Source organism: Volvox carteri (assembly GCF_000143455.1).
Source record: "Volvox carteri f. nagariensis unplaced genomic scaffold VOLCAscaffold_9, whole genome shotgun sequence".
NCBI lineage: Eukaryota > Viridiplantae > Chlorophyta > Chlorophyceae > Chlamydomonadales > Volvocaceae > Volvox > Volvox carteri.
In genome coordinates, this window is record NW_003307552.1 from 1,238,055 (window position 1) to 1,250,923 (window position 12,869).

At 60.8% G+C, this 12,869-nt stretch overlaps 1 protein-coding gene across 1 annotated transcript in view; it reads right to left on the bottom strand.

Moving 5' to 3' along the window:
* Positions 1-9,995, bottom strand: part of VOLCADRAFT_88599 (uncharacterized protein) — a gene marked incomplete at both ends in the record, with an annotated part of 11,383 nt that extends 1,388 nt beyond the window's left edge. The window contains 10 exons of the mRNA XM_002948303.1: positions 94-2,162; positions 2,329-2,638; positions 2,885-4,327; positions 4,713-5,829; positions 6,272-6,319; positions 6,497-6,815; positions 7,585-7,659; positions 8,435-8,488; positions 8,783-8,838; positions 9,950-9,995. Coding sequence (XP_002948349.1) covers positions 94-2,162; positions 2,329-2,638; positions 2,885-4,327; positions 4,713-5,829; positions 6,272-6,319; positions 6,497-6,815; positions 7,585-7,659; positions 8,435-8,488; positions 8,783-8,838; positions 9,950-9,995 — 5,537 coding nt within the window. The remainder of the gene's footprint in view (positions 1-93; positions 2,163-2,328; positions 2,639-2,884; positions 4,328-4,712; positions 5,830-6,271; positions 6,320-6,496; positions 6,816-7,584; positions 7,660-8,434; positions 8,489-8,782; positions 8,839-9,949) is intronic.
* Positions 9,996-12,869: the final 2,874 nt, after the last annotated feature.

Below are 12,869 nucleotides of genomic sequence, written 5' to 3' on the forward strand. Positions count from 1 at the left end.
TGGCCGGGAGCCCGTATCGAGCCTGAGGGCGACCGCCCGGCGCCGGGCGAGTGCGGGTGCTGGTCCGGGTGCTTCTTCCGCCGTGAAGAGCACCGGGCAGGTTGTGTTAACGTCCAGCTTGGTGCCGCCGGCAGCGGCGGCGGCCCGCCGCCACCGCCGCCGGCGCTGGCGACGGCGACGGCGCCAGGCGATTTGATCGGGACCGGTGGCGGGTGAGGTGAGCCGCTGCTAAAGGAGGTGGAAGAGCCGACGGCTTCAAGGCGCTGCGCCGGCACGGCCGGCGGCCAGGACGCCCCAAGCGAAGCGGCGGTTGCGCCGCCGCCGCCGCCGCCACCGCCGCCGCCGTTGGAAACCCCCGCATGCGCGCACGTCAGGGCTGAAGTACGCGCCTGCAAGGATGGCACAGCCACAGGGCGGATGTTCCCGCCGCTGCCGCCGCCGCTGCCGTGCTGCGCTACCGCCGGCAGCTCGGGGAGGAATGCATCCGGTTCGCGGCCGCTGGGCCGTGCGCATCTGCCGGACAAACGCGAGCGCGGCGGCGTCAGCTGTGGCGTCGTTTCGCCATCGCTGTACGCTGTGGCCCCTCTATGCGTCAGCTCCGCCGACGTCGACGACGCCCATGGGTCGTGTAATCTAGGCAGGTCCTGATTTTGGGAGTTGCAGCGGCCCACCTCTGAAATTGGCCGACTGGTGTCCCAAAGGAAACCAGGCCGTCCCGCAGATGACAGCACTTCGAATGTACGGCCGGTGTCGTACCCGTAGCAGCCGTCGCCGCCAAGCGTCGACGCTGCAACTGAGGGAGGTTCAGAGCTACGGCGGTACATGTCATCGTCGTCTGCTGCCGCCGCTGCCGCCGCCGCTGCCGCCGCTGCCGCCGCGTCAACCGCGTCGGTGGCGGCGACCAAGGCTAAAGGCATGGGAATTTCGGTACGGGAACCAGCGCGCGACTGCAGCGGCGGTGGCTGCGGCGGCTCTGCAGCCAATGACTGTAGCGGTGCGCGTGTACGACTCGGCAGGGGGAATGCGGCAGGGGCGGCGTGAGATCCTGATAGCAAAGGCAGCATGGGGACGCCGACGAGACCCGCGGCAAAGTCAGCGCTGCCGCTGCCACGCCCGACGGCAGGTCCACCACCTCCTCCGAAGCTGCCGCCGTCGCCGCCGCCGCCATAACCGCCGCCGCCGCCACCGCCGCCGTAACCGGTGCTCACACTGCCGTTATTCGTGAGCACGCTGACTGCGGCGGATACAAGCGCGGCCCCGCTGGTGCTGCCGCCTCCACTGCCGTCACCGCTGTCGTCGCCGCCGCTAGTGCTGCCGCCGCCGCTGCACAGCGCAGGTAGTGACGCCGACGGCCGCGGCCCTCTAACGCCCGCCCGCTGGGTGCCGCCGGCACCGCCGCTCACGGTCCGAACCAAGCGCGGCGCCTCCAATGTCGGCAAGCCCTCCGCGTCCTGCTGCCCGGACGCTGAAGTCACCGTGATTAGCCCTGCAGCCACCCATGGATCCGAGCTCCGTCGCAGCGGCGGCGGCGCCGCCGCCGCCGCCCCCAGCTGGCCACTGCCGCTAACATGCGAGACAAGCAACGGCTTGCTCTCCAGCCCATGACCATGGCCACTTAGCCCTTGACCATGGCCATGTTGATGTCCTTGTCCATCTCCAAGTCCATGTCCTTGGCTCTGTCGCAAATCGTGGCCCCAGCCGTTTCGCTCGGCTTCCTGTAATGTCAGCTGGCGGCTGACCTCCAACACCACTCCGAGCTCCTCCGCCGACGCCGGTGCCGCCGACGTTCGGAAAGCCCCCAGGGCCATGCCATCGACGCCACCGACGCCGTCAGCAGCAGCACCACCACCACCACCCGGCTGCTGCAACGAAGCACGGCCAATGGGGCCGTAGGACGTGGTGGTGGGGTAGAAGCCAGGCGAATCCCCGGCGGAGGCGGCAGCGGCGGCGGTTTCCTGGCGATGATGGGTTTGACCTTGGCTGCCGCGGCCACGGCTGCGCGCCACATGGGCCGCGGAGAAAAATGACGACGACGCAGCGGCGGCGGCGGCGGCCGCAGCAGGGATGCCGTACTGCTTCAGCAGTGAGGCCTGCCGCCGGGAGTCCCGTCGGCCGGGAGGTTGACAGAGCAGCTCCGTTACCTGCTGGGCCAAATCCACTGCCTGTTTTGAGGGGGACAAGACGCGGAGGAGGAGGAGGAGCAGGAGGGCACGTGGGTGGAAGTACGAACGTACGACAAAAGGACAGACATAAAGTTGAACGTGTCCTAGAGTGGGGTTTCCTCCTGCATTTCCTAACTAGGCTAACCTGGGGGTCCAGACAACACACCTTGAGGGTCGGTTGCGATGGCGGCGGCGTCAGCTGTGACCCGACCGGCCGCAGCGGTGGCGGCGGCGGCGCCATGGCCATGGGCCGCCCGCGCAGCCCACGCGGCGGCGTCATGGCGCGTTGCAGAATCTGGGCGGGCTCTATGTTGGCCATAGCGAAGACTCCCTTCAGCACATCCGCGCGGTAGCGGAAGGGTAGGCCTGCCGCCGCGCCGGCGGCCGTGTTGCTACCGCCGCCGCCGCCGCCGCCCCCAATGGCGGTAGTGGCGTTGCCGCCGTTCAGACTGCCCTGGAGCAACGCCGGTGCGCTCCTACGCAAGTTATGAAAAATATGGGTCAAACAAGAGGCAGAGTTTTAGAACGGTAAGGAAATTCGGACACGAATCTGGAAAAAAATGCTCGGGACAAAGCGAAACGAGGGAAGCGCGAGATCGACCCAGGATGATGCGTAAGGAAAGGAAGATACTGTCCACGAGCGCGAAAATGCAAAAATATAAATTCAAATTCATATTTTCAAAGCCCAATTCCCGCCTAAACAACTATTTCTCCTCCCTTACCTTTCCGCAGCCAGGGGAGGCCCCATACTTCGGTTGGAGCGAACCGACACGTAACTGGCCTCCGGGCTAAGGCCGAACTCCACGCCTTCACCGACGGTTGATCTGCCGCCGATACTAGCGGTGCCGTACAATGGGCCGGCGTCGCCAAAGCCCGGGTTGATGATAGAGGCCGTGATGTACGGCCGGAACTGAGAGGCGCGCTGCGGCGACATACGTGAGATGGCCGCCGCCGCCGCCGTCGATCCCCCGCGCGACGGTGTGTTCCCCTCGCCGCCGCCACCCCCGATGCTGCGGGCTTGCCTTCCCCGCTGACCTGTCAATTTGTAAACTCTGTACGGATCTGGACGAGACCGTCTCGACTGGCGCGGCTGCGGGAAGAGCTCCGTGGCAAAAACATACTCACCGCCGCCAGCGGCCCCGCCTGTGGCAGCGGCGGCGGTGCCAACCACAGCACCGCCACCACCACCACGAAGCGGCGACGCCGGCGCAGAGCAGCTCCCGCCGCTGCCACCACCGCCGACGCCGGCGACGCCGCCGAAGCTCGTCAGGGAGCCTCCTCGCGGCGTCGCACGCGAGCTCAATACGCGCGGCGTCGTTGCTGCCAGAACCGATGTCGCCGTCGACTCCCGCACGCCCTCCGTCACCGACACCACCTCCGCCGTGTCGCCCAGCAGCTGCTGCAGGTCATCTTCCGTCAGGGGTAGCTGCGGATCTGACAGGCCCCTCTGTCCTGAGTACATCCCCTCAGCGGAATCCGGATCCGCAGAAACCTCCACCGTCATGCTGTAAGCCGTCAGCGGTGACCGCAGGGACCGCAGCAACGCGTCGGCGTCGGCAGCGGTGCCGCCGCCAGCTGCGGCGGCAAAGCCGGCTGATGGCAAGCCCGGGTCACTTGACCTGTTCCCGCGGAGATTGGGTGAGGAGCCGTAGCCCCGTGGGGTGTTCAGCCGCGTCACGACCAGCAACGGCGCGGACGGCGGACCGTCGTCCTGCTGTCGTACACGTCTCAGCGGTGATAGCCGCGCCAGCCGCGGTGATAGGAGCTGTAGGAAGGCCAGGCTGTGGGGCCTGTCGTAGCAGCCACTGCCACTGACAGGCCGTACACGACCAATCATCTTGGCGGCGGCGGCCGCCGCCGCAGCGGCGCCGCCGGCGCCGCCGGGCAACAGGTTATGGCCCGTGGGGCTGGCTGGTGCCGTCGCGACGAGCGCTGCCGCCAGTGCGGCGGCCGTGGGGTCAATGATTTTCAGCAGAGACGGGATGTTGCGGGCATCCCCCTGCATCTGCATCAATGCATTGAAGCTCTGACTCTGCCCGGCGGCGACGGCGGCGGCGTTAGAACCGCCGATGTTGGTGGCGGAGGCGCTGGTGCGTTCATGGCCGGTGTGGCGCTCGGGGCGGGTTGACCGCGCAGAGCCGTGACCCCGGATTACTAACGGCATCCTGCACGTACATGATGCGACATGGACAGCGGCGAAGGACGGTGATTTTTGTATTTTTTGAATGGCGTAATCCTACCAAGCTTTTTTCAATAATTTTCTATTAATTCATGATTCATTTCTAATATTCCAGGATTATTTTCCATAAGGAACCAGAATTGTTTTGTTTTGCCCTTACAGCTGAACCCAGCCAGACAGCTTTCAAGGGCCCCCCTGCCATTGACGAATCCCCCCCGGGCACTGCGGAGCATCACACGCCGTGAGCTGCCACTTCTGCTCCACGCCGGGCAGCCAGCCATCCCGGGGCTCCTCCACCAGCACCAGTACGGCACCTGACCTGACTTCCCCCCAATGCCCGTGTGCGGAAGTGTATGTGAGCACCCACCGACCTTCTGTACATTGAGTTGGCGTCCGGAAGGTCAGGCTCCCAAGCCTGGAGCTGTACGGCAGCGGGATCCTTATCCGCTGTATGCCGTTGCTGTGGCTGAGGCAGCGGCGGCGGCGGCGGCGGCGGCGGTGGCTGCCGCCGGGCCGAACGTGCAGCGGCGCGGGCGGCGGCATCGGCCGCCGCTGCTGCCAGACGAGCCGCCGCCGCCTCGGCGCGCCGCTTCTGAGCAGCGGCAGCGGCGGCGGCAGCCGCTGCCGCAGCAGCAGCCGCCGCGTCAGCAGCAGCAGCACCGCCCGCCGCTGCCGCTGCCATCGCCGCGGCCTCCGCCGCGGCCGCTGCCAGGCTGCCGTCACGGTCTCCGTCGTCCTGCCATGACGCATCCGCACCGTCGCAGGTGCCAGCGCTCTCCTCGCCGCCATCCGCCGGCGCCGTGCTGCCTTCCCCTTCTGCCCCGGCCTCCGCTTCCGCATCCTCCGTCACCGCCGCCGGCGCCGCTGCGCCGCATCCTTCCCCGTCCTGACTCCCCACCGGGTCAACACCCTCGCCAGGTACAACCCCCGAAAGGTCATTGTCTTCATACCCGTCCCCCTCCCCGCCTCCTTTCTCGTCCCTCCCATCTTCCCCCTCCCCCTCATCTTCCCTGTAACATTCCTCCTCCTCTTCTTCCTCCTCTCCCTCTTCCTCTTCCTCCCCTTCCCCTTCTCCGCCCAGCAGGGAATCCGCTTCCACGCCATCGGAGACACGAGCTGCCGTAGTCTTCGCCGCGGCCGCGGGGCCGGCCTCCATGGGGTCGACATCATCCCCTCCAGCCCCATCTCCGGTCAAACTACACGCCGCCATTTCCAACCAACTCAAGGAGGGTGCGATGGCGGTGCCGTCGGCATCTGAGCCCTGGCCGCCGCCGCCGCCGTCACCGTCACCGTCACCCCCGCCACCGCCCTTTCTCTTGCCGACTTTCTTCCTAGAGGACTTCCTGGACCGGGGCTTGGTGGCATCGCCGGCGTCGGCGCCGTCGCCGGTGGCACCGGCCGAGGCGGCATCGCCGTCGGCCGTTGTCGACCTCTTGGGCTTCCTCACTTTGACCTTCCTCCTGCTGTCCCCAGCGGCCTCCGGCGCACCTGGGGAGGTCACACAGACATACAGACACGTAGCGGCCCTTACCATATTACACAAGTAACTTTTTCACTCCTGATGCAGCATTTGTCCTCTCCTGGACTGTATCCGCCTACCCCTGGTGATCTTCGCTTCATTCGCCAGTGGTTCGTCTTACCCCCTACCGTACGGCCACAGGGCCTCTCCCACCAATCTACTTCTGTCCTGTCCTACGAGAGAGCACCGATCCGTTAGAGCGCCTTTTCTCCCCCCTATCAAAAGTCCCGTTGCATCTTGCATAGGGTGGTGTGGTTCGGGCAACTCCCCCCCTCCTCTCCCTCCTCCTCCCCCGTTCCTGGGCGGTGCAGACAGCGCAAAATCCTGCCGTCCACCGGCATCGGCCACCACATCCATCCATCCATCCACACATCCATCCATCCATCCATGCACACATACATACATACACACCTGCAGCGCCACTTGACGCGCCCTCCTGTCCTGGCCCCTGTTCCTTGCCTGCAGGTGGGCGGGGGCCGCCCCGGGGTTGCGGGTTTTGGGTTCGGGTGAGGGTTGGAGTCGGGTGGGGCTCAGTTCGCCCCTCTTACTGCCGAAAGCAAAAAAGGTTGCGCTCGGGCACTGGGGCGCTGAGGTGCATGCGAAATGGTGGAGGCGTAGCTGTGGGTGCCTGCTCACCTCGGGTGTTTTTCTTCTTCTTTTTCTTTTCCTTCGGCTCATCCACCCCCGTCTTCTTGTCCTTGTCCTTGTCGGGCGTCTTCTTGCCCCTGCCCTCCCTGCTCCATTTGCTGCCCCGTCTGCTGCCACCCGCACCACCGCCGCCGCCGCCAACGTCATCCTCATGTCCCTCATCGTCATCATCATCATCATCGTCATCATCGTCCTCGTCGGCGGGCAAGGGACGGCGAGCCCGGACGGTTTCCATCCACGTGCTTTTCCGCCGCTTTTCCTGCTTGCGCTGCTCCTTCAGCCTGTCTCGGTACATGCGCCAGTACACCTGATCATACACATATACACACACACGCAGAGAGAGAGAGAGAGAGAGCGGCGCAACGTTTTCACTGAACTGAGTCGCGGCAGCAGGAAGGGCGCCGCAGGAGCCACCCTCTCCCCACCTGCAACATGCTCCCGGCTGCCGGCTGCCCTGCCAATGATACCCACACGTCCGCAGCCCGGCTCTACCGCCGGCCCGGCATTGCCTCGAGCCGCCATCGGGGTGGGCCCTTCCCCACCCCACCCCTACACCTGCCCACTCTTGTATAGGCTTCCCAACCTGCCCTCCCCTCCCCCTCCCCCTCCCCCTCCCCCTGCCCCTCCCCCTTCCCCTCCTCCCCCTCCTCCTCCATTCCTTGCCCGTTGTTCCCACGCTGCAAATGCCCCTAATATTCCCACCACGACCATACTCCCCACACAACCAATTCAGTTCTACATCCCCCCCAGATATCTGGGCAGTTGAACCATTAATTCCTCCACCTGCTCCTCCTCCTCCGCCGCCTCATATGATTCCTCACAACCCAAGAGTCCGTGGGGGTTCGCCTCGTCCTCGTGACTCGTCAGCCCGTAGCCTCGTCACGCCCGCCTAAACCCCAGAGGCCCTGGCCCCGACGTCGGCAGGTGCTTCCTTGGCGTTTGACATACATACACACATACATACGTCCTTCCCAAGGCAGTTCTTTTCCTTTGACTTTGCGCATATTTGCGCATATTTGCGCATATTTGCGCATATTTCCTCCTTCTCCCATCCCTGCTTGTGCGCGAGACCTCACCTGGATGGTCCGCGCCGCCCGCTCCTGGTTAGCTGCCCGCAGCCGGGCCGCCTCATTCTTGAGACGGTCATTGTGCTGTCCCACGGCAAGGGGGAGGGGCGAAGGAAAGAGGTCGGGTAGTGGGGTGGAGTGGAGTGGAATGGGGTCGAGGTTAGTGGCGTGGTTGGACAGCCGCGTTGGCGGTGTGCTGGCAGGGGTGATAGAGTTGGGCGGGCGGCAGGAACAGAGCAAAGCAGGCGGCAGCGGCGGTGCGCTGCTGGTGGCTGGAGGAGGGACGCGGGCAGTGCTAGCGCCATGGGCGCACTGCCGCGGGGTTGGAAATGCCGCAGTTGGGCAGCTGGCGCACAGCTACAAAGACAGCTACAAAGACCTACGGTGGTGGCAGTTTTCTCCCTTCTCCCTACTCATGCAAAGCCGCGGCCCCAACGAGTCAAACCCATCCTCCCAGGGCCATGCCGCTAGCCATGCATCTCCCCGGGTGCATGGTAATCATAACCGCCGCGTTAAACCCCTCATCCTTGCCCCGAGCCCTTTCGCACCAACCATACATAGCCACCTCGGTCCGTCCAACAATGTTAACACACTTTAGGTGCTGCACAGACTCGTACACACGTGCGCGATACCCGGCCCCGCACATACACGTATGCAGACCTACGTACGTCCGTAATACCTCACGGCTCAGTTCTGTAACGGACCCCGCCGGGCCGACCCACACACACAAGAGGACGTAGCCGCCCGCTCTGTATCATGGCTCCCAAACTGGAAAACTCCCCCCAAAACCCTCCTAACCGCGTGCGTGTATCCAAAAAACCCGTCATGCGTTTAGCTCCACGCCCAGCCGCCTACCCACCTTGGCCATGCGCTCCATGGTTTCCGCCAGCAGATCGCGGTGGCTGTCTTTATGCTGTGGAAGGGTGGGAGGCGATCCCCGCGAAACCGGGGTGTAAGGGGGATGGGACTGAGCACTGAGCACTGAGCAGGCGCACACACTCGGTGTTGGAGGCACGGACGCGACCCAGATGGATTCAGCGCATTTACAGTCCTGCCGAGCAGCAACCTCTCACTACAGAGGGGTTCTGCGCATACCCTTAAGGAGAGGGGTTGGTGTGCCCAGGTGTGCCAACCTGGCACATGAGGCATGGCGATGAGGCAAAAGCGGGAGGGAGGGTCCGTGCGGAGAATAGGAAATCCAGCTCACCTCCATAGCGCCGATAATGTGCACATCGAGGTCTGAGAGCTTGGCATATTTGGCGGCTGATAGGGTAGCCAGAGGATGGAGGGAATGGGCATAGGCCGCTGCGCTGAAAGGCCGCGCACGACTTGAGGAATCACATTCCGGCACGCCTTCAGCCCAGGTCAAGGCACGCCCAAAGGACTTGCTGTCCCCATCCGATGTCGGAGGCAACGTAGTCCTCTTGTTGTGGCCCTTGACCGGGCGTTCTTCTTCCTTCCCTTTAGTACTCTTTGTTATCAGATGTATGGGAAGCGGTAGTTCATCCGAATTTTCAGAGTCGCTCATGACTGCCGCCGCGCTGCGCTCGGCGCTCCAGCCTTGCGTTTTTGTAGTCACGGTAAGTGTATCCGGACATTCAAGCCAGGATGGGCCAGAAACGCCTTGGCCATGAGCTTTGCAAGGAAGTGTTCCCGAACAAAGCCCTCCCTCAGGAGCTAATATCAAAATACAAGTGTTTGCTAGCTGACAATTGATGGGATCGCAAAACTTCGCTGTGGCTACTAATGGGTAAGAGCCTGTACAATCTAAGATTGTGTCGCTTGACGACTAGACAAGCTCTGTGCAAACTGTATTGTGCAACCTTGTTGGTATGGTTGATATTTTCCTGTATCGTCGGGCATCATACCTAGCCGTCGGCTCGCTGCTTGCCTGTCATTCGCATTCGGTTAACTCGCATGTTGGGCCAAGCGCAATTTTGTAAGAGCCTAATATTGCTCGCCTATAACTATTCTATATTAATTATATCATAGCGCAGAACGCGTGTCAAGTGCAGCTCCTTGGCGTGGAAAATCAGCGAAAGCATCAACCAAACCGCAACTAACCAAAGGAGGTAGGGAACCAAGCGATCTAAGGGCCTAGGGAGGTAGGAATTCCATATGTCCAGTTATACCATTTTTTGCTCATGAAAACTAATGCTACTCATTGCCCAACGCTTTCACGAGGAAAACAAGGCGACACCGCTACATCGCCCTGTACCTTTTAGGGGGAGATCACAGGGTGACCGTTATCTCTGTTAACCCCCCCTGAACGGTGCTCTAGCAGCTACTTGTAAACTGGGAACTTCCTGTGCACCTGCCTCCTGTCCCGTTGAAATGTCTTAGTGCCTTGCGCGTCTCCTCGCCTGGCAGCTACCTGCAGCTACGCCCGATGTCAACGGCGGCGTCTTGTAACAACCCATTAGGGCCCAAAGGCCTCAGCAGATTCGTCAAATATGGCGGATCGCCGAAAGTACTGTAAAATAAACAATGGCCCTGCGCGCGGCTCTTGATTGATAGGTTAACACACTAGTGCACGCGCCGTACCGATTCGCCAAACCCATGTTCAACGGACGAAGTAGAGAGAAAATAGGGGGGTCCTTGTGAAGCAGCTGCCCGCGTTTCCAAAGCCCGTATGGTGTTGGATTGTAAGGTGCCCAAGTACGTTTGCGAGGAAGAGAATGTGGCCAGGCTGGAGAGGCAAGTGCAGTGGCATATTGGAATGTGAGATTAGCGTAAGCGAGTTACAGGGCGTTTTATTGCACGGGCGAATTTACGTGCAAATCTTTCACCGTAGCATCAGTCCTCAGTTCACTTCTTGGAACGAACATCAGCATAGGTGCAAGCCCTCTCGCTTGGAGGGATATGCAAACAAACATCCTGATAGGGGTAAACTCGCACGCTACCGAGCATTCAACCGAGCACATGCATGCTTAGTTGAATGGTGAGATGCGACCCCCCCTTCATTTCGTGCTCGGCAAGCCTGCCACCGCGTACCGGATATGTTGGCGATGTTACAGAACGCTGCAACTTGGTTTCTGTGCGCATTGCGTACGTTGCTGGACCCCGCCGACCAAAACTACACGTGCCCAACTGAAGACATTCCCGGTGGTTGTGCAGCAGCTCTTGAGGCTGTTGCTGGCTGAAATCCATCCTGAGCTGTTGCAACACGGCTAACGCGGGCACGTCCCTATGCACAGCAAATAGCTGTTCCAAGCCAGCAGCGGCGTCCATGTCACCGACCAGGCTCTAAACGTCTTATCTGTTCTTATGGAAATTTAATTAAGTTTATGTATGTTATACTTTGCGCAACTTTGTAATTTGACTTTACTCTGAACAAGGTGCTGCATACAACTGCATGTTCCCATCTGAAGACAATGCCGGTGGTTATTCAGCAGCTCTTGAGCTTGCTGCTGGCTCAAGTCCTTCCGTAGTTGCTGCAACACGGCTAACGCAGGCACGGCCGAATGCGCTGCGAAAAGCTGTTCCAAGCCCTCAGCGGCATCCATTTTACTTGCAAGGTTCTGAACGACTTTCGCGAATCTTAACTTTACCTAATTCTGAGATGTTATTATTTATTTCGTAAGAGTGTAACTTGAGTTTAGTCGGAACAATGTGCATTATGCGCTGCGCTACCGAAAGCAGGCGCCTTATGGCTGATTCTTCGCCGACCGCTTCATCTTCCGCGGCAGTTTCACGAGCCCAGAGTTGCAAGCTACGACGTTGGCTTTCGGTGCTTTTAGTTACCGCAAAGCAGCCACGCAATAGTCCAGCCTGCATGCCGCGTGCGGCTTTGGCCAACATGCCCACCTGCGCAACGCGCTGGCGCGCCTGGCCTTTCCGCCGAGAAAAATTATATACACTTGTACAGGCGCATTTTGTGAATCGCACGCGCGCATCTGCGCGGTAAAATTCGCTCCTGACTTTTGGGACGAGATGTACGAACACTTTATTCGCGAAGTACGACCGGACACATTTGTGCGAGGGGCTGCTTAAATAGGGGGGTCCTTGTGAAGCAGCTGCCCGCGTTTCCAAAGCACGTATGGTGTTGGATTGTAAGGTGCCCAAGTACGTTTGCGAGGAAGAGAATGTGGCCAGGCTGGAGAGGAAAGTGCAGTGGCATATTGGAATGTGAGATTGGCGCACGGGCGAATTTACGTGCATACCTTTCACCGTAGCATCAGTCCTCAGATCACTTTTTGGAACGAACATCAGCATAGGTCCAAGCCCTCTCGCTTGGAGGGATATGCAAACAAACATCCTGATAGGGGTAAACTCGCACGCTACCGAGCAATCAACCGAGCACATGCATGCTTAGTTGAATGGTGAGATGCGACCCCCCCTCCATTTCGTGCTCGGCAAGCCTGCCACCGCGTACCGGATATGTTAGCGATGTTACAGAGACGCTGCACCTTGGTTTCTGTGCGCAATGCGTACGCTGCTCGACCCCGCCGACCAAAACTACACGTGCCCAACTGAAGACATTCCCGGTGGTTGTGCAGCAGCTCTTGAGGCTGTTGCTGGCTGAAATCCATCCTGAGCTGTTGCAACACGGCTAACGCGGGCACGTCCCTATGCACAGCAAATAGCTGTTCCAAGCCAACAGCGGTGTCCATGTCACCGACAAGGCTCTAAACGTCTTATCTGTTCTTATGTTTAATTGAGTTTATGTATGTTATACTTTGCGCAACTTTGTAATTTGACTTTACTCTGAACAAGGTGCTGCACACAACTGCTTCTTCCCCGAACGCTTCATCTTCTTGCGGCAGTTTCACGAGCCCAGTGTTGCAAGCTACGACGTAGGCTTTCGGTGCTTTCAGATACTGCAAAGCAGCCACGCAATAGTCCAGCCTGCATGCCGGGTGCGACTATGGCCAACAAGACCACCTGCGCAACGCGCTGGCGCGCCTGGTCCTTTCCGCCGAAAGAAAATTCTTTTGGGACGATGTACGAACACTTTATTCGCGAAGTACGACCGGACACATTTCTGCGAGGGGCTGCTTAAAGATATCCCATCCAATCACGTGATGTGATCCGCTACTCGATCTGCCATACCTCTAGTATCGATTACAACGACAGTATGCCGACGTGCGATGACTTCCAACTGACCCATGCGCAGGACGGGACCGAACCAACGGCGACGCCCAGCGCCCTTTTAAAGCAGCAAGCTTTCACCCAATACCCCCTGCTCAGCCTCTGCTGAGGTTACTGAAACAGCTACAGCGGGCCCCTTTCCCGCAGGTGGGTTGTCACACTTACGTCGTGCGCCGACATCCTCACCCTCGCCACTCTCACCC